The sequence below is a fragment of the Gracilinanus agilis genome, chromosome 3 (assembly GCF_016433145.1).
Source record: "Gracilinanus agilis isolate LMUSP501 chromosome 3, AgileGrace, whole genome shotgun sequence".
Lineage (NCBI taxonomy): Eukaryota > Metazoa > Chordata > Mammalia > Didelphimorphia > Didelphidae > Gracilinanus > Gracilinanus agilis.
The window spans coordinates 415,797,587-415,824,807 of record NC_058132.1 but is presented as its reverse complement, the minus strand read 5'-3'; the positions used below and the strand labels follow the sequence as shown (position 1 = coordinate 415,824,807).

Here is a 27,221-nt window from a genome sequence, read left to right as displayed (position 1 = left end):
TTCTTTTTGTGCTTTATTTCTTACTACTTGTGTTTACTGCTCTCTATACTATCCAAGCTGTAATATTAGCAATACTAAATGTTCTCTGACTTGTCTTCCTTCCTCCTACCAATAAGTATTTGCATACTTTGTCCAACATTCCTTAGTCCTCCCAAATTATCCTTCAAGGTCTGACTGAAATGTTCCCTTCTTCATGAAGCCTTCTGTAAGGAGAAATTATCCCTCCTTCCTCAAATCACTAATGCCAGTTTGTTCAACCTCTCTTACTCACTAGATCATATTCTAATTTGTGTTATAGCTCTTAGTACATTTGCCTGATCTGCACCTTACTCTCAGTTGTAACTTTAGGGATAGTGATTTTATGGTTTATATTCACAAATAATTCTTGAACAGAAAAATAGGAACTGAATAGTAAGTGTGCATTTAGAATTCCTTTAGAGTTTACAAGACCACAAGTCTTTTCTGTTATAGACAGAATCATAACAAGATTAATTAGTTGGAGCTTTGTTCCAGTATACCATCATTTAAGCCTCTTCTCCATTTGGAAACTTTCCTTGAACTACTTTGATTTCCTGTTTTGGCCACATATGATACATCACTTCAAATGGTACCAACCCTTTCCAAGGACTCCCCCCTTACACTCCATATCTGCTACCTCTTTCACAGTGGGGAGTCAGGAGCATCATCCATGTGGAAATTAGAGAAAAGAGACAGGGAAACTTCCATCTGACCATACTTCTGTCAGTGTGCTATAAGGGTGTCCTGCAGGAAGAGGAAGGGCTATCACACTTCTTTCTCACAGAGTCCATCTCCTGCCTGATTCCCAGACTCCAGAAAAAAATCTAATTAGGATAAGTAGGAGGCCTTCCATTTGGCCACATTCCTTCTATCATGTGTGCACCTGGCTGACTTCGACACTTGCCTGGAATTGTGAAATAAAGAAGTGGACACCATGCCATTGTACCTGTCTATCTCCTGTCTAGTCTCCAGGCTCCTACAGAAAGAGAAATGCCTTTCTCATCTCTTGTTGCTGAGATATGGAGAGTCACCATACCATCAAGTTTGAAGCCTTTTTTTTCCTGCCTTGGGGAAGGAGAGTATCACTTAGGTTATATAATACTATTGACTGAAGATCTCTAAATTTTTCAATTAATGATTAAAAGAATTCCTACTTGGTCATATTCTTCACATTCTAGTGTTTCTGAAACCCTTTAGGGCATCATCCAAACCGCATTCCCTATCCACCCCCCTACTACTCAATACTTTATTGTCATCTACCTCAAGCAATCCATCCCAAACCTCAAACCAAGTACTACCTACCCATTCCACTGTGTCTTTTGGAATGACTACTACATAAACAACAAATCTGTTTTTATCTTAAATCTTTTCCTTTCCCAATTCTTACATTTTCTCTCATTGAAACCTGGATTACTCCTAATTACACAGACTCCCTGGCCATTCTTTCTACCACTGACTACACTTCCACCCATTCCCTGAGATTCACTGGTCAATTAAGGTGGGGGAATGGAAATACTCCTTGCTCTCCATTGCCACTACCAGATTCTCCCTATACCACCATCACTCAGTAACTTCTCTTACTGTGAAGTCAGCACAATCCATATCTACCATCTGATCAAAATCTTAATAGTTATTGTCTATAGATCTCTAGGATATTCCCTCCTCCCTCAATAAGATCCATACCTGACTCACAATTTTTCTGTCTTCCTCCTCTCCTGCCTTCATAGTAGGGTCTTCAACATACTGATGTTGAAATTGATATTCCATCAAAACCCCAACTTTCCAGTTCCTCAATCCCATGACTTATTCCTCCATCCCACCTCAAGACACAACGATGGTTATACTTTGGATCTCATCATCACCCACAAATGTACCATCTCCATGATCAAGAACTCTGAAATTCCCTTTTTATTCTATTATGATCTAGCCCTGACCTCTCTCCAGATTGCCACTTTTGCATCTCCAGCTGTCTAAGAGTCATTTCAAACTGAATGTCCAGCATACATTTTAATACATGTTCAAATTTGAACTCATTATCTTTCCCCCAAAACCTTCTACCCTTCAAAAGTTTCCTATTACTGTTGAGGGCACCACCATCCTCTTCATCCCCAAAATTCACAATCCAGGCAGCATTCTTTATTCCTGACTCTCTCTCACCACCACCCCATATCTAATCTTTTGCCAAAGCCTTTTCAAAGTCAATTTTACCTTTGCACTATCCCCTTTAGCACAATGCCTTTGACATTGTAGTGCTCTATAAATAATAAAATAATAATAACAGACTAGATAATAAAAATAATAATAAGAGACTTGAACGTGTTTCCTCTGGACTTAAGTGATAAACAAGAATAACATAAGTAGCCAAAAGTAACAGATATCTTTGGAATCAATCAAAATCCAATCTAGGTAGGGAGAGAACAAATTGTTATGCATATCTACCACCACATTCTAGCCTCTCTTACTATGGGGTTCCTCCTCCTAAGTAATACTTATACACTGCCAATCCCTGAAACTCTTCTTCTCTTGTTTTATCATTGTTCACACATACTAATCCTCAACTCGGGCTCAAGCCACACTTGTCACATGCCTTCTCAAAATACTACAATACTGAAAGCTATTGTAGAAGTATGATGACAATTGAATATATTGCATATTCATTTTTTTCTAATCTCAACTAGAACTCAACAAAACAACAATTCTTTTATTCTTTCTTGATTCTTAAATCCTCAACATCACTTCTAGTTGTTTAGTCATTTCAATCATGTATTTTTCATGAATCTATTTGGAGTTTTCTTGGCAAATATGTTAGAATGGTTTACCATTTCCTTCTCCAACTCATTTTATATATGGGAAACTGAGGCAAACAGGGTTAAGTGATTTGCCCAGAGTCACACAGCTAGTAAGTATCTGAGGTCAAATTTGACCTCAGATCTTCCTGACTCCAGTCCCAGTGCTAGCTGTACCTCCAGCATCATTTCCTGCCTCTTAATCTCAGCAAGTTTTTTTTTTAATGGGAAATCAAGTCTATGTGTTGTGAGCTCCCTAAGCTTTCCTAGTCTATATGGTTCAAAATCTTTTACCTACAATCACACTCTTTATTTTTGTTCCAAATGTGTGGTCCTTCTCTTTATCAAGGCAAAACTATCTATTTATGTCTTTCCTCTTATTTATTTTTTTGTCTTCTGAAGATTGTATTATATCATTTACTCTCTATCTTTTGTCAACTGCTTTTCTCCATCTATCTACTGGTTGCTTTCCCATTGCCTACAAATATTATCAGGACTCTACCAGCCTTAAAAAAACTTTCTCTTGGTTCCACCATCTCCTCAGGGTATTATCCTACATGTCTTCTCCCTTTCACTACAGACAGCTAGATGGTACTTTGGTAGTGGATGGGCTAGGTGATATGAGGTCTGGCATCAGAAAGACCTCAGTTCAAATTCAAGTTCAGATGCTTACTAGCTGTGTAACCCTGGGCAAGTCACAACCATGTTTAGCTCAGTTTCATAATCTGTAAAGTAAGGATAATAATACCTCCCAGAGATCAAATTATGTAATATTTGTAAAGCTGTTTCTTTGGAAGATGAGTGAATCTTTGATCCACATATGTAGAAACCTAGATTCTGAGTTAAAGTTATATTCAATTGCTTTATTAAAATAAACTTTGGATGAGTCCATAACAAGGCAAAGAGAAGACATTTTAGGGAGGTGGAGTTCATTCAAGATTGATTCAGTACCCAAGTTAGCTAGCAGGTTAGTCAGGAAATAAAGGTTTATTAAATGCTTACTATATTCCAGGCACTGTGCTAAACATTAAAGATAGAAAGGCAAAAATAATTGTTGCCTTAAAGAGCATGCTGTACTGATTTTTCTTTGATTGATTGCTTGTTTTGCCTTTCTCTGTATCCCCAGGGTTTAGCACTGAAGCAGTATTATAGAAGTAGTTAATAAATGCTAGATGAGGGGCAGCTGTATTGAAAGTTAGGCCTAGAGAGGTCCTAGGTTCAAATCCAACCTCAAACACTTCCCAGCTGTGTGACCCTGGGCAAGTCACTTAACCCCCTTTGCCTAGCCCTTACAACTCTTTTGACTTGGAACCAATACACAGAATTAATTCTAAGATGGAAGGTAAGAGTTTTTTAAATAAATAAATAAATGAAGTAAATGCTAGATGACAGATTGAATGAACTATGTGTAGCAGGGAACTGAGGTCTTCTCATCTTTTGTTCTCTTATCATTTTGAAGCTAAGCTGGGAGAATGTTGTTTGTAAAGTGTACTTGGTAGCATTCCTTTCCTGTACACCTTTTTTAGCTTTGTTTTATTGGGGGTCTATAGAATATTCAAATGGAGGGGGGGAGATACAGAATTCCTTTTAGAGGTTAAAGAAGATTTACAAAAAGATTTCTTATCCTAAATCAACTAGTCCCTAGAAGCCATGGACTTTGAATCAGTACTAGACACAGACAGTGGATTAAATAAGCTTAATTATAGCTAGATTTTATTGGCTTCCCTAAGGTAGATGTTCAGCTGTTTCAGTCACATCTGACTCTTCATTTGAGGTTTTCTTGGCAAAGATACTGGAGTGATTTGCAATTTTCTTCTCCAGCTTCTTTGCAAATGAGGAAACTGAGAGAAACAAGGTTAAATGATTTGCCCAGGATCACACAACTCGTAGATGTCTGAGGCCAGATTTGTTTTCAGAAAGATGAATCTTCCTAACTCCAGGTCAAGCACTCTATCCATTGAAGATGAGGGGGGCTTATAACCTAAGCCAGGGACAAAAGACTTCTTAGCCTTTCTTTGTCAGAGAGATGCTTTCTAGTCACTCCTCCAACGTAGATGGGAACAAAGATCCCAGAAAATGTCTCTGAAGAGCAAAAGCCCCTAAGTGATAGAAACTTGGTAGTAGAGATGACTAAAAGAGACAACAAAAGATGATATACTCAGTAAAGAACAGAGATGAAACACTGGTAATAAGTAACAGAAAACAGTATTATGGCATGGCCAGCCAATACTGGAAATCCTAAAACATTAAAAGTGTATTACCCTGACTGCACATGCTCATTTTTTTTCATATGTGCCCTCTAGGCATGTTTTTGGTCATGTGTTTTCTCGATATATGAATTCTTCTCCATCAGTGTGACAAACTGTAGAAAAATATATCCAGTAAGAGATAGCTTTTCTGGCTGCTAATATGTGAGGAGGAATGCACCAGATGCTACAAATTTTAAAAGAAAAAAAAAGAATCCTAACTTGGGTGAAGAATAATGGATGGAAAGATGCTTGTACTCCAAACAATGATGATATGAATCCACAGAGGAAAGATTATACAATAAGGGTCTCACTTAGATTGGTAAGAACCATAGCTATCTGGTAGGTATTCTCAAAACCTGTATGATTCCTTTTAGGGACAGTGCATTTTTTACTTGTTTTCTCTTAGTGTGAAGACCAGAAAGTGGAATATTTGTATGAAGCCCTGAAGAAAACTGGTGACAAGATTTTGAGTTCCTTCCCTTCTACTATCCCATTGAATCTCCATTCTTCTATCAGTTACCTTGGATTCTTCATCAGTGATAGTTCTGCAGATGTTATTCGAGAATTTGCCATGTCCTTTGCAACAGAAGCATCAATATTGGCAGGTAGGATACCATTGTTCATTGAAACTACAGAGATTTTTCAATAAGGAAATTATTCATTTTTAATATTAAAATAAAAAAATTCATAAAAAGGAATTCTAGTACTCAGGGAAAATCCATTTAATGAACGAGGGGGAAGAAGAAACCAATGGTATGAGTGCTTTAGTACCTGCATGTAGTTGAGATAAATTGGAAGTAAGAAGCTAGGAAGCCAATGTGTTCAACAAATAAAGGGTTAGAGGCAAAAAGACAAATGAGAGACAGGTCCTGGATTTATTTTTGGAAGAGAAAATGACTGAAGGTCCATAGAAAACAGCAATTAGTATCTGGAAGGATGTAATTAGAAAGAAGAAAAGCTTGTTAAGTGATGGTGGCAGAGGGAGAATCTGAATCAGAGAGAAAGCATAGCTGCTCAATTTCATTTTGTATGTTTTCTCTATAAAAGAGTATGACTTGTACTAGAAAGGCAAAAATAGTAAATAGGGAATTGATACCCAAGGTAATCAAGGAGATAACATGACAGCTTCTAGTTAAGTTGGATGAATTCCAGTCAACTGGATCAGATAAACTACATTCTAAAGTACTAAAAGAACTGTTCAATGTAACTATTGAACCATGGTCAGAAATACTCACATGATTGTGGAAAATGAAGTATTGTATGACTAAAGAAAAGTAAATATTTTCATGATTTTCAAAAAATTAAAGGATAAAATCTGCAAACCATATTCTAGTGGACTTAATGTTGATGCCTAGAAAAATTATGTAAAAGATTGTTGAAGAAATAATTGGTGAACAACTTAAAAAGAGCCAGCATAGTTTCATTAACAAGATATCATAGCGATGCACGTGGGATGAACATGGCGGCTGGATTCAATGGAACCACTGGAGTATTATAGGAGATTTTTGAAAGAGAATTACCATCCAGATGGAAGAGAGCTTGGAGAATTCAGAACCACTACTGTCAAAATAGGTTCAATTACTACTGCAGATGGTTCTGCTTTAGTGAAGTTGGGAAATACAACAGTAATTTGTGGAGTTAAAGCGGAGTTTGCAGCACCCCCAGTAGATTCACTCAATAAAGGTTATATTGTTCCAAATGTGGATCTACCACCTCTGTGTTCATCAAGATTTCATTCTGGACCTCCTGGGGAAGAGGCCCAAGTGGCTAGTCAGTTCATTGCAGATGTGATTGAAAATTTACAGATAATACAGAAGGAAGATTTGTGTATTTCTCATGGAAAGCTTGCATGGGTTCTATATTGTGTTCTCATATGCCTTGACTATGATGGGAACATTTTGGATGCCTGCACATTTGCTTTGTTAGCAGCTTTAAAAAATGTACAACTACCAGCAGTTATTATTAATGAAGAAACTGGTTAGCTGAAGTTAATTTAAAAAAGAAAAGTCACTTGAATATTAGAACACATCCAATTGCCACATCATTTGCTATATTTGATGATACTTTACTTATAGTTGACCCTACTGGAGAAGAAGAACATCTGGCAACAGGAACCTTAACAGTCGTAATGGATGAAGAAGGCAAGCTTTGTTGTCTTCACAAACCAGGTGGAAGTGGGCTAACTGGAGCTAAACTTCAGGACTGTATGAGTCGGGCAGTTACAAGACACAAAGAAGTAAAGAAACTGATGGATGAAGTAATTTAGAGTATGAAACCAAAATAAACAGCCAGCACATATTTTTTCAAAATAGATTTGTAAAAATTGTATTTGTTACAGTGCTCACAAATCTTTTATACTAAATAAACAAATATCAATACAAAAAAAAAAAAAGAAGATACCATATCAGAGTGGGGAAAAAACTCTGCAGTGTCACTTCCCATGGGTGATCCATTTTGTTGTGAACAGTCCCTGTTTCACCTTCTAAGCATGGGACTCTGGGCTTCTGCCACCTATTTCTGGATATACGAAAAGTGGTGGTTTTCTTCATAAAAACACTAGCCCAGAAGTCCTCAGAAAAGTTCCAGCACCTTTGAAAAGACTTGATAAATATGTGGTATGGGTTTTTTTTTACCATATATGGTTCTGGTCTTAGACACTCTGATCCAAAACACCTGTGTGAAAGAGGAGGAAATGTTGAAGCTGCTCAAGTTTGATTGGAAACAACTCCAATCAGTTCCGACCAACTTGAAGAGGACATCAAAAGTATAATTTGAGTAGAAACCACTGCAAATGGAAATAATACTTTTCATAATTGCTACTTTATAAATTATCATCTTTTGATTAATGTGGTAAAATATAAACTAGACCATAAGAGGATGAAAATTAAGACTGATAAGAGAAATTCCACTAATTGAGCTTCTTTCAAATTTCCCACTTGCTTTAGTACTTTTATAGACTTGGAAGCCAATCAGCTCTTTGCTCTCAGGACAAGAATTTTCCATGGTACCTTTTATGAAGCAGATATGAAGAAGGATGAGTCAGCAATGCCCCCAAAAGATGCCCACATATTCCTGGCAAGATTTAATGAACAGATTCAGTCCATTTATAATTTATACATTGCCACAAGAGCCTGAGGATGTTAAAATTGGTCTATGAAATCTTTGAGCCAGAACCAATGGAAATTTCAGCCCTATAACATAGTAAAGAATATGCTGCTACTACTGGAGCTGCTGGAGCTGCTGGCCTTGCAGATAGACATCATTGGAAAGTTTTGAGTAGCAAGGGTCTATCCTACAAGGACATGTACATTCAGAATGTTCATGGAGCAAAAAATCAAACCATTCCCCAATTGACAAATGGTCAAGGGACATGAATAGGCAGTTTTAAGATAAAGGAATCAAAACTATTGTTATAAAAAAAGAGAGAGTCCTAGGAAGATATAGATATGCAGTGAGGTGGATGTGTCTCTGTATTCTCCCTAGGTGCTGGTGATGGGGGAACACCAAACCCAATCACCCTTTCTAGTTGTTATAATTTCCCCTATCAATAACAGTTGCCCAGGGAAGGACCCTGAAAGGTTAGATGGATGGGTAACCCTTTCAGGTCCAAAATGGGGTTGGATAAATTATTAATATTGGGCTCTGACTAGCCTTGGATCATGTTTGTTTTCTGACTGCATTTGCTCCCTCCTCTAGGGTCATGATATAAATACCACTCAGGAAGGTACTTATTAAACACTCTTTATCTATGATCTATAATTAGGGAAAGGATAATCAGAATAAGGATTGGGCATTGGAGACCCTGTAAATCTAATATCTATAATCTATAATCACTCAGGGCTGGAGGCTATTGATTTAGTAAAGCTGGAGCTTTTGTTCTTCACGACCCCTCTGATCCAGCTTGGCCACTGCCAAACCAGAGAAGTGACTGCTGTTGATTCAGCTGTGTTGAGGATGTTATTCTCTCAGCTTCTCACTATCAGTGGTTGGTGATGTACTAGCTCTCACAGCCTTCAGGAAATATTCAGATCCTACCCACCCTCTGCTTCTTCAGACCTCCCAGCCTCCCTTTACCACCCAGGGACCAAGAGACCTAAAGAGCTAGGAAGATTCAGAGACCTAAAGATCTAAGGAACCAAAGACCAAAGACCCCCTCCAGGTGGCTGTTTAGGGGTATTTATACTCCCAGACCAACCGACTTTGCCCCTGGCTCATGGCATCTGGGAACATTCCAATCTCTCCAACTGCCTCCCTTGTCAATCAAGGTGACATCCAACATTTCTCAGAATTTGAATATAACACTATCAGTAAACACATGAAAAAGTGTTTTAAATCTCTCATACTTAGAGTAATGCAAAGCAAAACAACTCTGAGGGAGACACCTAGCAGATTGACCAATATGACAGTAAATGTTGGAAAGATTGTGGCAAATCAGGACATTAATGCGTTGCTGGGGGAGTTGTAAAATAATCCAGCCATTCTGGAAGGCAATATGGAATTACGTGCAAAAGGCTTTAAAAGAATGCATATTCTTTGATCCAGCAATACCACTACTGGGTTTATATCCCAAAGAGTTCATAAGGAAAAATACTTGTACAAAAATATTCATAGCTGCACTCTTTATGGTGACAAAAAACTAGAAAATGAAAGGTTGTCCCTAGATTGGGGAATCGCTGAACGAATTGTGGTATATGGTGGCAATGGAATAAGGAATGATGATCTGGAGGATTTCTATATGAACTAGAAGAACCTCAATGAACTAAGGCAGAGTGAAATGAGAAGAACCAGGAGAACATTGTACACAGAAAGTAAAACATTGTGGAATGGACTTTGCTCTTAGTAACAATGCAACAAGCCAGGACACTCCTAAAGAACTTATAAGAAAGAATGCTATCTACATTGAGAGAAACAACTATGGGAGTAGAAATGCAAAAGCAAAACCCATGACTTATCACATGTATATTTGGGTATGTGATTTGGGGTTTAGGCTTTTAAAAATCGCTTTATAGCAAAAACGAATAATATGGAAATAGGTATCAAGTGATAACATTCATACAACCCAGTGGAATTGCTTGTGGGCTCTGAGAAGGGGGAGGGAAAGAAAATGAATCATGTAAACATGGGAAAATATTTTAAAAGAAAAAAATGTTCACAGAGAATCATCATAGAGGACCAAGATGATCTTCATTGGGCAGCAGCTGATAAGAAACCCAACAAAGAGAGACCTATTTGGTTGAGAGAGAGCACAGTCTCCAAAGCCTATGACTGAAGAAATGAAGGAAAGTAGATTAGACATAGATGTTTTTCAGGAACGGGAAAAAAGAGGTAAGGCACTGGATGATGAAGAGAAGTCATGAGGACCCACCTCATTCATGAAAAGACACCTTCAGCAGCCATTAGCTCATTGGGGCAGCTGTTTCTCTAACTACTACAAATGGCAATGCCCCAGAGAGTGAAGCAAGAAAATGAGGAAATTCTCCATCCGGTCCACCTGCAGCTGTCTCAGTTATACCAGGCAGGCAGAAAGAAGAGGAGTTTGATGAAGTGGCAGGTGACTCAGCTAGACATTCATTCTCCTGCTACAGTGAAGTGAACGCACAAATTGCTGCAACAGGAAAAAGAAGTCTTAGAGGCACAAATGGCTGCAACAGGAAAAGAAGTCTATATTGCAATGGGACAGCATATGTTTGAGGGCATATTTGAATGAAACTTTTCCTATCTCTTCCATGTTGGCTAGGTTAAAAAATGAATTTTTCAAAATATTTCCCAATATTTTGTCTAAAGAAAATGTTCATTTCACACAAATCAGGACAAAGGTATGGATTTTACTTTATTTTCCAAATCAGAAAAGAGGAGGAAGGAAGGAAAGATAATAAAGTTAATTTTATACAAACTAGGAAGATTCATTTACTCCCTTGTTTGCACCACAGTGTTAATATTTATTTTCTATTTTTTTGCACAATTTCTTAACTTGCTTACTCTTTTAAGTGAGGAATATCTCTGCTACCAATATGGATTTTGTTTTTTACAGATGTTTGTCAAAAAAATATTATGCACAGGGGAGCTAGGTGGCTCCTAGGATAGAGAACCAGGCCTAAAGATGGGAGGTCCTGGTTTCAAGTCTGGCCTCAGACACTTCCTAGCTATGTGACCCTGGGCAAGTCACTTAACCCCCATGGCCTAGCCCTTACCACTCTTCTGCCTTGGAACCAATATACAGTATTGATTCTAAGATAGAAGGTAAAGGTTCAAAATAAATAAATGAATAAATAAATAAATAAACAAACACATAAGCAAACAAATAAATAAATAAATGGATGAACGAATAAATAAATAAATAAATGAATGAATGAATAAATGAATGAATGAATAGATGGAGATATGATGCAGCAGTTAGTTCTGATGTATAGCAGGGCATTGTTTCTTAATGCAGTATTTTAAACATATATGTACATATATACACATATATCTATATATAAATTTTTCTATAGGTGTATGTAAAAGTAATGACTTTTTTTAACATTTTCTCTTAGAGTTTTTTAAAATATAATTTTTACATGCCTTTGTGGACATTAAAGATTGTTTTGGAATTTGACCCTTTAAAAAATGATTTCATTTACATGGTTGAAAGTTAGAATTGAAAAAACTATTTGCAAACTATATCATACCAATTAAGCTTTGTTATTGCTGGTAATGTAAGACATGGGCAAGAGTTCTAACTGATAATTTATCTCCTTTAAAAATGAAGTTTTCTTTAAAAAAAAAAAGAATATTATTCCAAACCAGTCCTACATCCTTTTTTCACAGGTAACTAAACTAATAAAGTCAAGGAGATGTTCTAGATATAATTTACCCATGCCATGATTATAGCACAAAATGTTCATGGTAACATAAATTGCTTCCTTGTGCTTACTATGGGTAAGATTGATTTCAGGCCAGCACAATATTCTATTGCACAGCTATAGTAAAATTCAGTAATTGCGCCATTCTAACTTCTTCCATTTTCTTAGCAATAAAAAAGCAGAAATGTCAAACTCAAGGAGCTTGCTTTCAAGTGCTGTCTAAAGCTGCTTAACATATAATTTTGTGACAGGGGCACTGCAGCCCAAGGTGTCAATGTGAAACTGAGCATTCTAATCTTGCAAATACAATATTTGTGCATACTATAAATGATGACATCAGTGAACACTAATCAAGTCTGGGAAACTGGAAGCAGACAAAGACCCAGAACCAGGCACAGTATAAGTAAAGGTTACAGGATACTACAGAACAGATTAAACTTGTACAGATGATTTCAGACCACAGCGATGCTGATTTTGTGAAGAAGGTGAAGCAATTAAGTGGTATCACAGACAAGAACCAGGATGAATGTGTGATTGTTTTGCATGACTGCAATGAAAATGTCAATAGAGCTACAAGTGGAGAAGAATCCAGAGATGTATTCACAGGAGATGGCTGGGGAAAAAGAAGGGAATCTGAGACAGAAGGATGGTGGACAGATGGAAGGCAATGAGGAAGGCAAAGAGAATCAAGACCAAGACAGAGACTATAGCAGCCGAAAGGGTAATCCACTAAAGAGGAGAAAAGATGCCAGTCATGAATGAGAGTTTCAGGATCAGGAAAATGGTCTGAATGGTGCTGAACCTGAAGGCTTCTCTGGAAGAGTCATAGAAAGAGGCTGGAGTGGCAAGATAAGGCACAGATGGCTCTGGTAGGAGAGGAGGAGGATTTTCTGACCAAAGCATGGAACCCTTTAATCCAGCTGATTAAACAGAGCTAACCAATACCAAAAGGCATCGAGATAGCACAGTGAATTGAGCACCAGAACTGAAATCAGGAGTTTTAAATCTGACATCAGACTCTTAATAATGGTATGACTCTTGGCAAGTGAGAAGTAACTCAAAGAAGAACATCATATCATCAAGAAATACCTTCTTCTATCACAACATGATGAGCGTTCTAGAAAAGGAGATTTGGTAATGTAGGTAGCACCACAAGGCTCCCAATTCCTGGAACAGTTCAAGACAGCCAGACTTTGGGCCAGTTGACAACTCAGCACTCTCAGTCAAGTGGGAATACCACTGCTTGCTTCCTTCCTTTCTCCTGGATCATAGTTTTATAAGACAATTCCCCTTGCTAGTGAGTGCAGCATGATTTAAAGAACCCAACAGATTTTGTGGTTCACAGCCCTTTCACAAAGCACCAGGCCTTCACCTCACTTTCAGTCATGATAGAGGGATTCCTGAAGGAAAAGCCACCTGCTATGATCACCTGTACAGCTGAACCTCTGGCCTTTCCTCTCCATTACCAACCAAACCCACCAGAGCATCACAGATATCCTCCCCTGAGCCTTCAGACAGCCTTTAGCTGACTAAGCAGAGTCTGAAACCACAAAAGTAAGATTCCTTCCTGGCTCAGTGGATAATTTAGGGTGAAACCTACACTTTGGGACATTATAGTTTGGGTCAGAGCATGCCCTTTTAGTGTATGAGTTTACTCTTATCAGGAAAACATCAAGTCAGATTCCAAGTAGCCATTGTAAGTAAATCTTCACTTACAATTTTATTCAACCGAAGTCAAACCATCTCTGGTTACTAGACCCTCCCAATTAAGTCAGCAACCTTTACCTCCTGAAACAGTGCTCAGAGCCCATCCTATGAACAGAGAGCCACACAGACTTGGAAGTAACCCAACTCCATCTCCTCATCTCTCCAAATGATCTGATTCATGCAAAGAATGGCTTCATCTCTGTGCAGGTCACACATCTGTAGACCACACAATCTGTTAAACATGCTACTGACTCTGTGGTCAAATCTGATTCACCTTCTGCTCCTAGTTATCTCCAGTCTCAGTGACAACATCCACAGTTTCCTAGCTGAGAACAGCCAATCAGCACTCATCTACACTACAGGGAGGAGCTTCCAATACAGCAGCACAATATCTACCCAAAGGAAACATTTAACATCTTCTAGGCACACTTCAAAATCAATTCTTCTGTATACAAGAATCTAAAGTAAAATGAGTCTCCATTCTTCCTCCACCACTTTTTCCAATGCATCATGCAGAGTCTCAGTGCCTCTCCCTGTCATCAGCATTTCATCTTAGCTAACAGGAAAATTCTGACGCAAATATTCCAAGTTTCTTTTCCATGGGTCCATGGATCCTTCTCTAAGAAAGTCCTAATCTTTGTGGTTCCACTGTAAAGTAATATTATGCACTATGGAGTGGGAGGGAAGCATATTTTATATATATACATGTATATAAAGATGTATATTTTATATATATACATGTATATAAAGATACATATACATATATCTTTTTCTGGTGCTTCAAGAGGATTTTTTATCCATTATTTTATCTATTTATTTTTAGCATTCTTTTTTTATTTTAAGTTTTCTTCTTAACATCTTCTGCCTTAGAATCAATACTGTGTAGGGGGTAGGGTAAGACACCTCTTCTTCTGATTTCAGGAAATTATATTTGTTTGTTCTCTCCCTTCTAATTAGAAATTCCTAAACATTCCTCCAATTAGAAATCAGATTACTTAATCTTGATTTATATTCTGTTAATTGCTTTCTTTTAATGCATAAAAATCTGCCTCCCCTTGTATTTGAGATCGAATGCTGAATTGAGGATTCCTTGTCCCAATGTATTATACAATTGACATTCATAGCTTAATAAGTCCACTAGATTGGAAGCTTGAACCTTTGCTTCTTTATTTATTTCAGATTTTGTCTATACATCTCTTAGAATGGCTTATCTCCTTTTTAAGTACCACTTTTTGATCCTCCAGCTGCAATTGCTCTTTCTGTCAAAAACTCCCATGTATTTCTTTTTTATATATTCTGTACATGATCTGTCTCAGAAGAATGGAAGCTTCTTGAGGTTAAAATTTGATTTTTTATATTTGTTTTTATTGATATCTTCTGTTTCTTATATCATCATGGTTATCTCAAATATCCCTCACTCTACCTCTCCCAATATAACAAATAATATGTTAAAGAGGAAAAAATCAACACAACAAATAAATACATTGAAAAAAGTCCCAAAACATATGCAATATGTAGCAGCTGAGGACCTCCCACCTCCATCATCTCTCCTATCAGCAGTTTTTGCCACTGACTTGTAGAATTTGTTTTCATTGTGCTTTACCCCTGGAACAATGTTGCTGGTGTCAGAGAAGACATTGTCCTAGGGTAGGTCCACCAACTCATTATCTTGATTTAATACTATTTTATACCCTCCACTGGTTATCTTTTTTTCTTCATTTGCCTCAAAATCTCCCTACATCCTTATCCTCTCATTCTCCAAGATGCTAGTTAACCCTTGTCTAGTTCCTCCCTTCCAGATGTAGGATGAGTAGACTTTTCAAGCACCAAATCCCCTAGATGCATGTTGGCAAAGGCATGGCACAGGTGCCCCCAGTGTGTGGGAGGGGACTGCTCTGTTCCCCCTCTCCACTGTACCTGAGGACATTTTTTGCATGCCCCACCCCTCTATCCAGCAGCCCAATGTGAGCACTTCCTTCCCAAACTCTCTGGGGTAATGTGGGGGGAGGGGGAGCCTCACAATTGGATTGAAGGTGCAGTTTGGGCACTCGATCTCTAAAAGATTCTCCAACATGGCCCTAGACTCTACCCAGCACAAGGTCCCATCTCCTTTCACAAGCCTCTCTTTTTAAATTGTATTTCAATTTCTATGTTCAGAACTTCTAAGAAATCCTCTAATATGGTGTTAAGGTTTTTTCTCCTGTCACATTCTTTTGGGAGATCTATGATCCTCAGGTTGTGTCTACACATCCTGCCTTTGAGATCAGTATGTTTTATTTGCCTATTCAGCATATTTTCTTTTTGAAAAAAGGATCTGTTTGTAACATTTAAAACATTAAGATTTTAATGACTAACTAATAATTATGTTCATTAAAATATACTCAGTTAATTCTCTCTGTCCTTCCATAATTAGAGAAAGCATCATTTGACAAAAAGACATATGTATATGTCTTAAACTATGTCTTACTGATTTCTATTCATCAGTTCTTTCTCTGAAGGTAGATATACATAAGTAATTCTTCATAGAAAACTTCTGTTGCTGTATATAATAATTCTCTTGAATCTGCTTGTTTTGCTCTTCATAATGTATAGAGTTAGTTTGGTTTGCATTTCTCTAGTCAATAATGATTTAGAGCATTTTCTCATATATATATTCCAAAAACTGTCTGTTCATCTCTTTTGACCATTTATCAATTGGGGAATGGCTCAGATTCTTCATGCCTCTTTTATATAAGATGATCATTCTAATTTATCTCTCTCCATCCAATTTTATTTTATTTTTTAACTTATTCTTTTATATTCAATTCAACCTCAAAGCTTCTATCTATAAATAATCATTCAAACCATCCAATTAATGATGTCATTCTTAAATTTTAAACATAACATTTTCCTAAATGAGAAGTAAACATTTATTAAATCTTTTATAATTGATCTTTCAAGTTATCTTCTGATTTATCTTCTCATTCCCATAGATTAAGTTTTCCATTCAGTTCTGGTCTTTTATTCAAGAACATTTTGAAAGTCTTTAATTTCTTTAAATGACCATTTCTTTTCTCATATCTTGATACTCAGCTTTTTTAGGTAGGTTATTCTTGGTTATAAACACAGCTCCTTTGCTCTTCAAAATGTTGTATTCCATGTCCTTCATTGTTTTAATGTAGAAGCTGCTATTTTTGTTATCCTTATTGTATCTCCATATTTAAACTGTTTCTTTTTAGTTACTTGTAGTATTTTCTCCTTGTTATCATTAAAAATGATGAAGGCCGAGATTAAAAGGGAGAATAGTATTTTAATAAAAGCCATGCTGATAGAGATAAAATCATTAGACCACGCGCCTGTAAGTATTCACACTGCCGCATCAGTCATTTTACCTTTTATATCTTTGCGTGCCCAGGTAACTCCAGAGGAAGTTCAAAACCACTTCCCAATATTTAAAGTCATCCCTCACCTTGAATATGTCATCTAAAACAGGAAACCCATTAGACCACGGGAAATGTAGTTCCAAGGTCCCCCCACATGTCCACAGGAAATTTGTCAAACACTATATTGATACATATATTGAGGCTCAATCCTTCCAAATAGAACCCCAGGTGATTTTAACTAACACATCCTTAATCCGTGATTTACAAAACTTAGCTATAATATTCCTCTGAGTTTTCCTATTGGGACCTCTTACAGATGGTGTATAGGTGGTGATTGATGAATTCTTTGAGGTTCTGCTTTATTACCTAGTTCCAAAACTTCAGGACAATTTTCTTTAACAATTACTTGAAATATGATGTTTAAATTCTTTTTTAAAATCATAATTTTCAGACAGTCCAAGAATTCTTCTATTGTCTCTTCTCAATTTGTTTTCCAGGTGAGTTACTTTTGTGACATTTCCAATCTTCTTCCGTTTTCCTTTTTTTTAATTTAGTTTTATTATTTCTTGTTATCTTAAGAAGTTATTGGTGGGGCAGCTGGGTAGCTCAGTGGATTGAGAGTCAGGCCTAGAGACAGGAGGTCCTAGGTTCAAATCCGGCCTCAGACACTTCCCAGCTATGTGACCCTGGGCAAGTCACTTGACCCCCATTGCCCACCCTTACCACTCTTCCACCAAGGAGCCAATACACAAAAGTTAAGGGTTTAAAAAAAAAAAAAGAAGTTATTGGTGATTCTAATTTTTAATTAATTATTTTCTTTGCTGAATTTTTGGATTTCTTTTTCCAATTGTTTGGCCTTTCTTCCACAATTTTCTACATTTTATTGCAGTTTGTTTTTTCGACTTCTCTTATTTGTTTTTCCTTTTTTTAAAAAAAAACTCTATCTTCTGTCTTAGAATCAATACCATTTATTGGTTTCAAGAGAGAAGTGCAACAAGGGGGTAGGCTATGGGGGGTGTAGTGACTTGCCCAGGATCACACAACTAAAAAGTATCTGAGGTAAGATTTGAACTCAGGACCTCCCCTCTCTAGGCCTGGCTCTCAATCCATTGAACCACCTGGTTGCTACCTTCTCATTTAGCTTTTCAAGTCTTTTTTAAGTTCTCCCAAGAATACTTTTTGGACTTGTGTCTGTTTTACATTTTTCTTTTATGTTTTAGAAGTGAATCCTCTTCTCTGAGGCTGTTTTCCTTAGGGACTGAATCTAAAGCCGCCATACAAACCAGGTAATTCATGGTTCACCAGTCTAGATCTCATCCTCAACTGACTCTTATGGTGGACAAAACTGGTGACCTCTAGGTTCTTTTCTTCAGGCTTAGTGGAATGCTACACTTGGAGAGACCACACACATGGAACATCCTTACCTGGTATCCAATCTTGTTCTTTCTATTCTTCAATTTCCTGACCTTTCACTGGCAGCTTATAGAGCTGCCACTCTGGTGTCATGGAGTTTATTTTAGTCATTTGGTTCTCTGAAATTTTACAAGGGTTGGTGATAAGGGAGAGATGTGTTGAATTCTATTTCAAGTACAGACATAAGTCCTTCCTTTTTCCCTCTGTTCCTGGTTCACCTGCAGAAACCTTTTGCAGGACAGAATGTCACCTTCCATAGCACTAAAGTGTCCCCTTCTGGAGCCCCAGTGAGTTGCCTTAGTCTGGAGCACAATAGAGGTGTGTTGATTATAGACATTCCTACATTGTGAAACCTCAATCTCCATGGAATTAGAAAAAAAGAGAAGGGAGACTAGGGTATGTGGTTTAGTTACAATCTAATTTGGATTGGCTAATGGTTTGCACTGGCTTCTGGTAACCTGGAATGTTGGAGAGGAGTACTGAGTAAACCCAATCATGGGTTTAGATTGAGGAGAAAAGAGTAGAAATGACAAAGAAAGCAAATTTGAATTTAATATAAGAATCAATTTCCTAATAATTAGAGCTATCCAAAAGTGGAATGGAAGTAATGGGTTCACCTAAATTGAAAAACTTCAAGCAGAAGCTGGAAGGGAACTTGTGAAGGTTGTGATTAGAATTCTTTTTTAGAACAGATGACGACTAAGATGCCCTCTAACTAAAATTTTATGATTCTGTGAAAATGGAAGTGGAAATCAAGAAGTATTCTAACTCCTCTTCCTCTTGTACCTATGTGTGAGAATACATAAGAGAAGGCATAACTTATATCAAAGTGAATACCAAGAGATGGAGTATTTTCAGGAACAATCTAAGCAATAGTGGACACCATAAGATAGAAGTATTGTAAGAGGACGAGATATTGGACCATAGATTTATAGCCGGAAGAGACTATAGAGCTGATCCGGTTCCATGTTGGCAAACATATAGCATGCATGCTGGAGCATGCTAAAGGGGGCTATTCCCTTCCTCCTCTCCATGCACACCTGAGGACATTCCTCACTTCACACACCCCTCTGCCCAGTAGCCCAATGGGAGCTCTTCCACCCTCCCCTGTCTGGAGTAATGCAAGGGGTTCACATACAGTGTGAGGGTTGCAGTTTGGGCACTCAGTCTCTAAGGTAAAGTTCCCATCATTGATCTAATCTAATTGTCTATTTTAAAAATAAAGAACTAAAGCTTAGAAACAAAGTGATTTTCACAAATGACTCAGTGTTAATATTTGAAATCAGATCTTTTAGACCATTGACCTCTAAAATTTTTTATTGCATATCTCAAAAGCTTTTTAAAAATTGAGCAGGGGCAGCTGGGTAGCTCAGTGGAGTGAGAGTCAGGCCTAGAGACAGGAGGTCCTAGGTTCAAACCAGGCCTCAGCCACTTCCCAGCTGTGTGACCCTGGGCAAGTCACTTGACCCCCATTGCCCACCCTTACCAATATTCCACCTATGAGACAATACACTGAAATACAAGGGTTTAAAAAAAAAAAGAATTAAAAAAAAATTGAGCATACTCCAAAATATTTATATTTATTTAAATAATAAATATGACTATTGTTATATTAAGTTCATAATAAGTATTTGGAAAACAGAAGTTAAAACAATATAAATTTTAATAAAGAATATTTCAAACAAATTTAATAATATTTTAATGAGAAAAATGAAGTTGAATATATTTTATTATTTTTTAATCTTGGTTTATGGCTTTGTGATACAGATATGTGAAGTTCTGATTCTAATTTCAGTTTATTTTGATGTGTACAATAAGAGGAAGAAGAGAGGGAAAATTATTACAACTAATCAATACACTGAAAAACTCTGACATTATATATGATATTTACCCTTGGACCCTTCTCCCCACCCCAACCTTTGCAAAGGATTTGGGAAAGGTGTCTTCTCACACCTCTTCTTTGGGACAAACCTTCTTCTTTACAGTTATACATTTCTTTTTGGCTATTTTCAGGAATTTTTTTTTGTATATTGTTTTCCTGGTTCTTTTTACTTTTCATTTGTTCATCTAGTTTATTTCATACTTCTCTGTATTCACCATATTTGTCATAAAATAATAGTCCATTACATTTTTGTTCCACAATTTTTTTAGAAATGTTTTGCTTTAGAATCAGAAGTTTCAGTGTCTTGTAGACACACTTTTAGCCTTTAGAACCTGATACTTGAACATTTAAATCAGGGGTCAGCAACATATGGCTCTCGAGCCATATCTGGCTCTTTTGAGGGCCAGATATGGCTCTTTCTGCAGGAGCCATAAAGTCAATTTTTTTTCAGGCACTGTTACAGGAGCGTGCACTGTGAGCACTGTGCAGCTCTCACAAAATTACATTTTTAAAAATGTGGCGTTTATTGCTCTCACGGCCAAAAAGGTTGCCGACCCCTGCTTTAAGTACAACTTCCTTCCACAAATGTGAAACAATGCAAAGGAACATTTCTCAGATGTAGTGGTGGTATAATCTTTGAACTGGGAATTTTAGGTTTTTCATGTGTATTTTAGGAACTGATAAACATGTTACAAATACCCTGAATATTTGAAAATATATTTCCAAAGCTTTATATTTTTGTGTATATTCCTGAATGGAAACAAGACTGCTTTAGATAAATGTAATTGCAAGTAGATCAGACATTGCCAGGCTTCGTGCTTTATCCTGGCCATCTTGACTTTTGTTTTGCCATTGGACTTAGACGACTGGTAGAGTGAAGCTAAAATCTGCTTCACTTAAATCTAATTCACACAAACATCAAGGCATCTCCCCATGATGTCATTGGTCCTCTTCAAAAATGAAGAATCAACAACAGCAATAATTTTATCCTGGCATAATCTTCTTCATTATCCCCTTGATTGTATAGAGCAATGTTTCATATAAAAATGGAAACAAGTGTTTTTATTTTTATTGTTTTTAAAAATAGAAGTCAAGCCTTCTCAATGTGAAGTGATATATAGGAAATAAAGAGGTAGACCTTTTATTTATGTAGCATAATGTAAAGAGAATTGGATTTTAACCTCTCTCTGTGTGATACTAGACAAGTCACTTCATTTTTCTGAGTCAACTTCCTCGTTTCTATAATATGAAACAATCCTTAAACTACCTACTTCACAAGCTTATTATGAAATTTTTTTAAATTGTGTTTGTGATATAGAGGTCAATAATTGTTGTTAATAAAGTGAATTATCATTTTTTATATAATTCTAATTATAAGATTCTAAGATCCTGTACTGGGACTTTTGGATAATCGCAGTTACACAAAACTTCTGCCTAGTGCCTTCTTACCACAAAGCAAATAGTAAAACATGTAATAGAGAAAGATATATTAAATAACAAGGATAAATCAAATAGTATAATCATTCTTTGTCCCTTTTCATGAAGAAATAAAGTTTTCCACAAATGTCCAGCCTTTTGAGAGATGGAACATTTCCCAAATAGTTGTTAGTTAGTCCCAGGATTTTATAGTAGTGAGTTAATTCGTACCGTTTTGCTCCATCCCTTCCATAATGTGTTTCTCTCTGCTTCTCACTTAAACTACTGCTGCCATCTGCTGCTAGGGTCCTTTTTTTTTCCCCTCAAAAGAAACTAGGTGTGTATGTGGAATGTTGTGTGTATGTGTGGGTGTATTTGAGGGGGCATGTAAGAGAGAGAGAGACAGAGAGAGAGGGGGAGAGAGAAAGAGAGAGAGAGAGAGAGACAGAGAGAGACAGAGAGAGAGAGATAGAGAGAGAGAGAGANCATGTCACTCTTAGAAGATCTCAGAAGAACACAGATCTGTAGAAGTACTTAGAACTTTGGCTCATTTGATTAACTTTCTGCATTGTTATTTAGCAACATGTGATGTATTTGAGAAGAATGACTACTTGTCTTCTGCTGATCTTTATTTTGGTTCTTTCTTAAGCCTTGGTTGAGTAGTAAATACCAAGAGTTCAATCTTTTGGTTCCCAAAGAAATACTTCAAAGTGTTATTGCTAATCATAAAGATAAATGTTATTGTCTTCAAAATAGCTTGAGTTTTTTAGGGAAATGTACTCTCCAGATAGTAATATTATTTACTTGAGATCACTTTGAAAATGTGGGCAAACATGTTGAATTTAATATTAAAAATTAGCTTATCAAGATTCTTAGTTTCAGAATCCATCATATACTTTAAGAAATATGGTCCAGGTCCTTCTGGGAGTGGAGTCCAGATGGTGGAGTAAGACAGAGCAACTCAAAGTCATCATGAGAATCCCCTCCAATCAACATTAGAAAAAACACCACAAAACAAACACAGGAGTGAAAGAATCAACAAGGGCACAGGCAGAAACAACTTTCAAGAAAAGAAAGACTTAAAATGTAGGCAGAGAAAATCTGGGGCACTGGGGTGAGAGGGGAGCACAGTTAGCAAGACTATAACAAGGAGTGAAGAGCAAGTCAAGAGCAAACCACCCCATCCCCACCCCACATCTGCTGTCCCAGGTTTGGAATCTAAGTCCAAACTAACATTCATACCCTGAGACCCTTCCTGGGAAAATAGTGTTCCAAGCCAACCCATACCCCTTGAGGTTTCAAACCTGTGGTGAAGTCCAGAATTCCCACACAGGGCAATCTGTGAAGAAATTCTCAAACAACAACTTCCAGGAATGTAGTAACTAAATTCAAGAGCCCCTAGGCCAAGGAGAAAATACAGCAAGAAGCCAGAAAGAGACAATTCAAATACCATGGAGCTACAATCAGGATTACACAGGACTTAGTGGCTTCTACATTAAAGGATCAGAAGGCATAGAATATGATATTCAGGAAGGTAAAAGATCTGGGTTTACAACCTAGAGTCACCAAACCAGCAAAACCGAGTATATTCTTTCAGGGGAAAAATGGACACTCAATAATATAGAAGATTTCCTAGCATTCCTGAGGAATAAGCCAGACCTAAACAAAAAATTTGAAGTCCAAACATGAGACCCAAGAGAAATCTTAAAAGGTAAATATGAAAGAGAAAATTTAAGGTACTCATTAAGGTCAAAATGTTTATATCTCTACATGGAAAGAGGATATCTTTAATTCTCAAAAATTACTCTTAGTAGTAAAGAAGATATAAGGAATATATTTGGAAAGATGGTGGGGAAATAAGCTGATTTGATGATATGATGTATATGATGATATGATGTATATGTAAATGTGATGATATAAAATGATATGTAAGTATGATATGATATGTAAGAAAAATCAAGGGATGAAAGAGAGGACTGCAATGAGAGAATAGGGAAGGGAGAGATAGAATGGGGTAAATGATATGACATAAAGTGGCATGAAAAATCATTATAGAACATGGAGGATAATGATGGTGATGGGCAATGCTTAAACTTTACTCTCATGGTAACTGGCTCAGAAAGGGAAAAACAAATATACTCATTGGGGTATAGAATTACATCTTACCCTACAGAGAAGCAGAAGGGGAATAAGACAAGGGAAGGGCAAGGAAATTGGAGAGAGGGGGGACTGGGGGGAAGTGATGAAAAGTAAAATACTGCTGAAGAGGAACAGAGTGAAAGGGAACAGAGCAGGATCTAAAGGGAAAAATAGTATGGTGGGCAATACAATACACAATACATGTGAATGTGAATGGGATGAACTCACCCCAAAAAAGGAAGGAAATAGCAGTGAATTAAAAATCAGAATCCTACTATATGTTGTTTACAAGAAACACATTTGAGGCAGGGTGACACACACATTCTAGGTAAAAGGCTGGAGCAGAGTTTATTATGGGTCATCTAAGGTAAAAAAAGCAAGAGTAACAATCATATCAGACAAAGCTAAAGTAAAAATCATTCAGATTAAAAGAGATAAGGAAGGAAATTGCATCTTGCTAAAAGGTACTATAAACAATGAAGTAATATCAAGAAACTTGGTTCACCTGAAATTCAGGTTTGGTTTGAGCCCTAAGGGTTTCCTGGTTGTAAGAGACACTTGGGATGAGATTGATTCAATAACCTGTGATCTTTTTACTGACTCTGGGCAAAAAAATCTACCTATATAGATTGTTAAATTTTCTTTAAAATTTTTAAAAATGTTTTTATAGTAAAATTCTCAGTAATCTGTATCCTTCCCGCCCTTCTCTACACTAGATAAGGCATCATTTGATGAAAAGATATATGTATATATAAAACTTTATCATTTCTATTTATCAGTTCTTTCTCTTGAGGTAGACATACCAAGTCATTTTTCAAAAAATATTTTAATTGTTGTATATAATGTTCTATTAGTTCTGTTCATTTCACTTTTCATATTTTCATGTAGATTTTTTCCATGTTTTTTTAAAAATTAAATTGCTTGTCATTTCTTACAGTGCAGTAATAATCTATAATGATCATATGCCACAACTTTCTTTAGTTATTCTTTCTGGGAAGACATTTACTGCAAACATACTGCCTGTTCCTATTATCTAATTGTATTCCTCAGCGCTTATTGCAGTGAGTGGTACACAATAGGTACTTAATAAATACTTGTTAACTTTTCTTGACTTCACCTGTACATGAATATATTATTCCCTGTCAGTCCATATGAGCAAATGGATTCAAGTGTTTTAGTGTGTTTTTCTGTCTTAGAGAGAAAAGATGAATAAACACACATTCTTTTTAAAATACTTAAGCTGCAAATTGTTTTCTAGTGAAGAATTTCCTTCAGCATATTGAAAAAGAATCAAATATTTTATCCAAGTCCCTTTTAAATATGCTTCTTTATTTCTTAAAGCTGTTTTGATTTTACTAAACACAACTTAAGTAGTAATTGGATAAAAACAAATAGGAGGAAGGAAGCAGGCTGAGGAGAATTTTAGTATATGCTCTGTAAGATGTGCACAGAGGAGTTTGAAAGGAAAAATATGGTTGTATTGGAATTAAGAGTACAAAAAATTCATGGAATATACCCAATGAGTGGACTGACTTGGCTAAAATATATCTTTTAAGCTTTCTTTGTGGTTGACCTTTTAAGTTTTATAAGTTACTTTTGTTTTCTTGGATGAGAGTGAAAAAGTGGCAAGAGGATTGGGAGAGACATATGGAAACAGTATGGCAAATATGATCACAGTTAAGGCTTTTCCCCATTTCCAAGCCAAAACAGATTTGTGTGTGTGTGTGTGTGTGTGTGTGTGTGTGTGTGTGTGTGTGTGTGTGTGTGTGTCTTTGTGACAGAGACACAAAGACAGAGGAAAGGGAAAGAAAAGAGAGAGAGAAAAAAAAGAGGAGAGATAGAGGGTGAGAAAAAGAAGGGATAGAGAGAGGGAAAGGTGAGAGAGAAAGAAACAGAGGAGAGGAGGCAGGAGGCAGGAAGAGGGGGTGAGAGAGAGAGAAAAGAAGAGAGAGAGATTTTAAACAATATTTTACTCTTTTTAGGAGCTTAAATTCTTTTAAGGGCACATCTTAAACTATACATAGAGAATAATGATATTTTAATAGGATTATAGATAGCATCATGGGCCTTAGAGTTGTGAGGGACCTTAGAGATTATGGAGTCCAATCCCTTCAATTTAAATGCTCAGGTGTCCCTATGCAGTTCTGAGTACTTCTCTGAAATAGGAGAACTCATTTTTGTACCCTGAGTCATACAGAGGCTTGTGAAAAAGAAATCCAGTGATTGTCAGCATTGTTTGTGTATTCTTTATAAATGTCTGCATAGCTCTAAGAGAACAGAGAGACCATGCTTGATTTATGGGCTTTGGAAAGAGTTAGCTATTGATTAATGTTGGTTGATCTATTTTTTAAAATTTATTTTGTGTGGATTTTCAGTTGAAAAATTTCTAACTTCTTTCTTTTCTCTCTTCTACTTTTTTCTCACTTATGTTTTACTATTACCAACTCCAGATTTTGCACCATATTGCAACAGTAAAGATTTATGCATATGGATTTAGATGAAAAGCTCTTCATTTTTGTTTTTGAGTTTTCTCTCTTCATTCCTTTTTAAAAATGATTATTATAACTCATCTAGAAGTCTGGACTATAGGAATGTACAGTGATACACAGAGAACTGACAAAATAAGGGGAATAGATTCAACGATTTCTAAGATTTTTTGTCAACCCTTTTTGCTGTTCAGTCAGTTTAATACTGCCCAAGTATTCGTGACTCCATTTGGGGTTTTCTTGGCAAAGATCCTGGAGTGGTTTGCCAATTTCCTTCTCCAGCTCATTATACAGATGAAGAAACTGAGGCAAACAGGATTAAATGACTTGCTTGAGTCACACAGCTAGGAACTGTGGGTGGCCAGATTTGAACTCAGAAAGATGAATGTTCTTGACTTCAGGCTTAGCACTCTATCCACCAGCCACCTAACTGCCCCTGTTCCAACTCGAACAATAATTGAACACATATTTAGCCAGGAAAGAGGTTAGATTGTGGAGGAATTTCAATTTAATATTTACACAGTTTGGGGTATATGAATTTAATGCTGCAGCCTCATAGCACTATTGTTATGATTCATTTAAGTATCCATTTTGCTTGGAGTATGTAATTGCCCATTAATGGGTAAGCATTTATTAAGATCTTACTCTGCATTAAGGATAGAAAGAAGGGCAAAGCAAGTCCTTCTCTTCAAATATGATACATATTAATGTGGGGATAACACATGAAGAAATAGATACATACAAGTTGGGGAGAAGGAAGGAACTATTTATTAAGCTCCTATTCATTCAATCTCTAAACAACCATATGAGGTTTTATATATATATATATATATATATATATATATATATATATATATATATGTATATATATATATATATAGAGAGAGAGAGAGAGAGAGAGAGAGAGAGAGAGAGAGAGAG

At 36.6% G+C, this 27,221-nt stretch overlaps 1 protein-coding gene and 1 pseudogene across 2 annotated transcripts in view; both read left to right on the top strand.

Moving 5' to 3' along the window:
• The window catches only part of UBASH3A (ubiquitin associated and SH3 domain containing A), a 106,124-nt gene that overhangs the window by 13,908 nt on the left and 64,995 nt on the right, over nucleotides 1-27,221 (top strand). For both annotated transcript variants that reach the window (XM_044666890.1, XM_044666891.1), the window contains exon 4: nucleotides 5,460-5,658. In XM_044666890.1, the coding sequence (XP_044522825.1) occupies nucleotides 5,460-5,658 (199 nt within the window). The remainder of the gene's footprint in view (nucleotides 1-5,459; nucleotides 5,659-27,221) is intronic.
• Nucleotides 6,529-10,522, top strand: LOC123239157 (annotated as a pseudogene).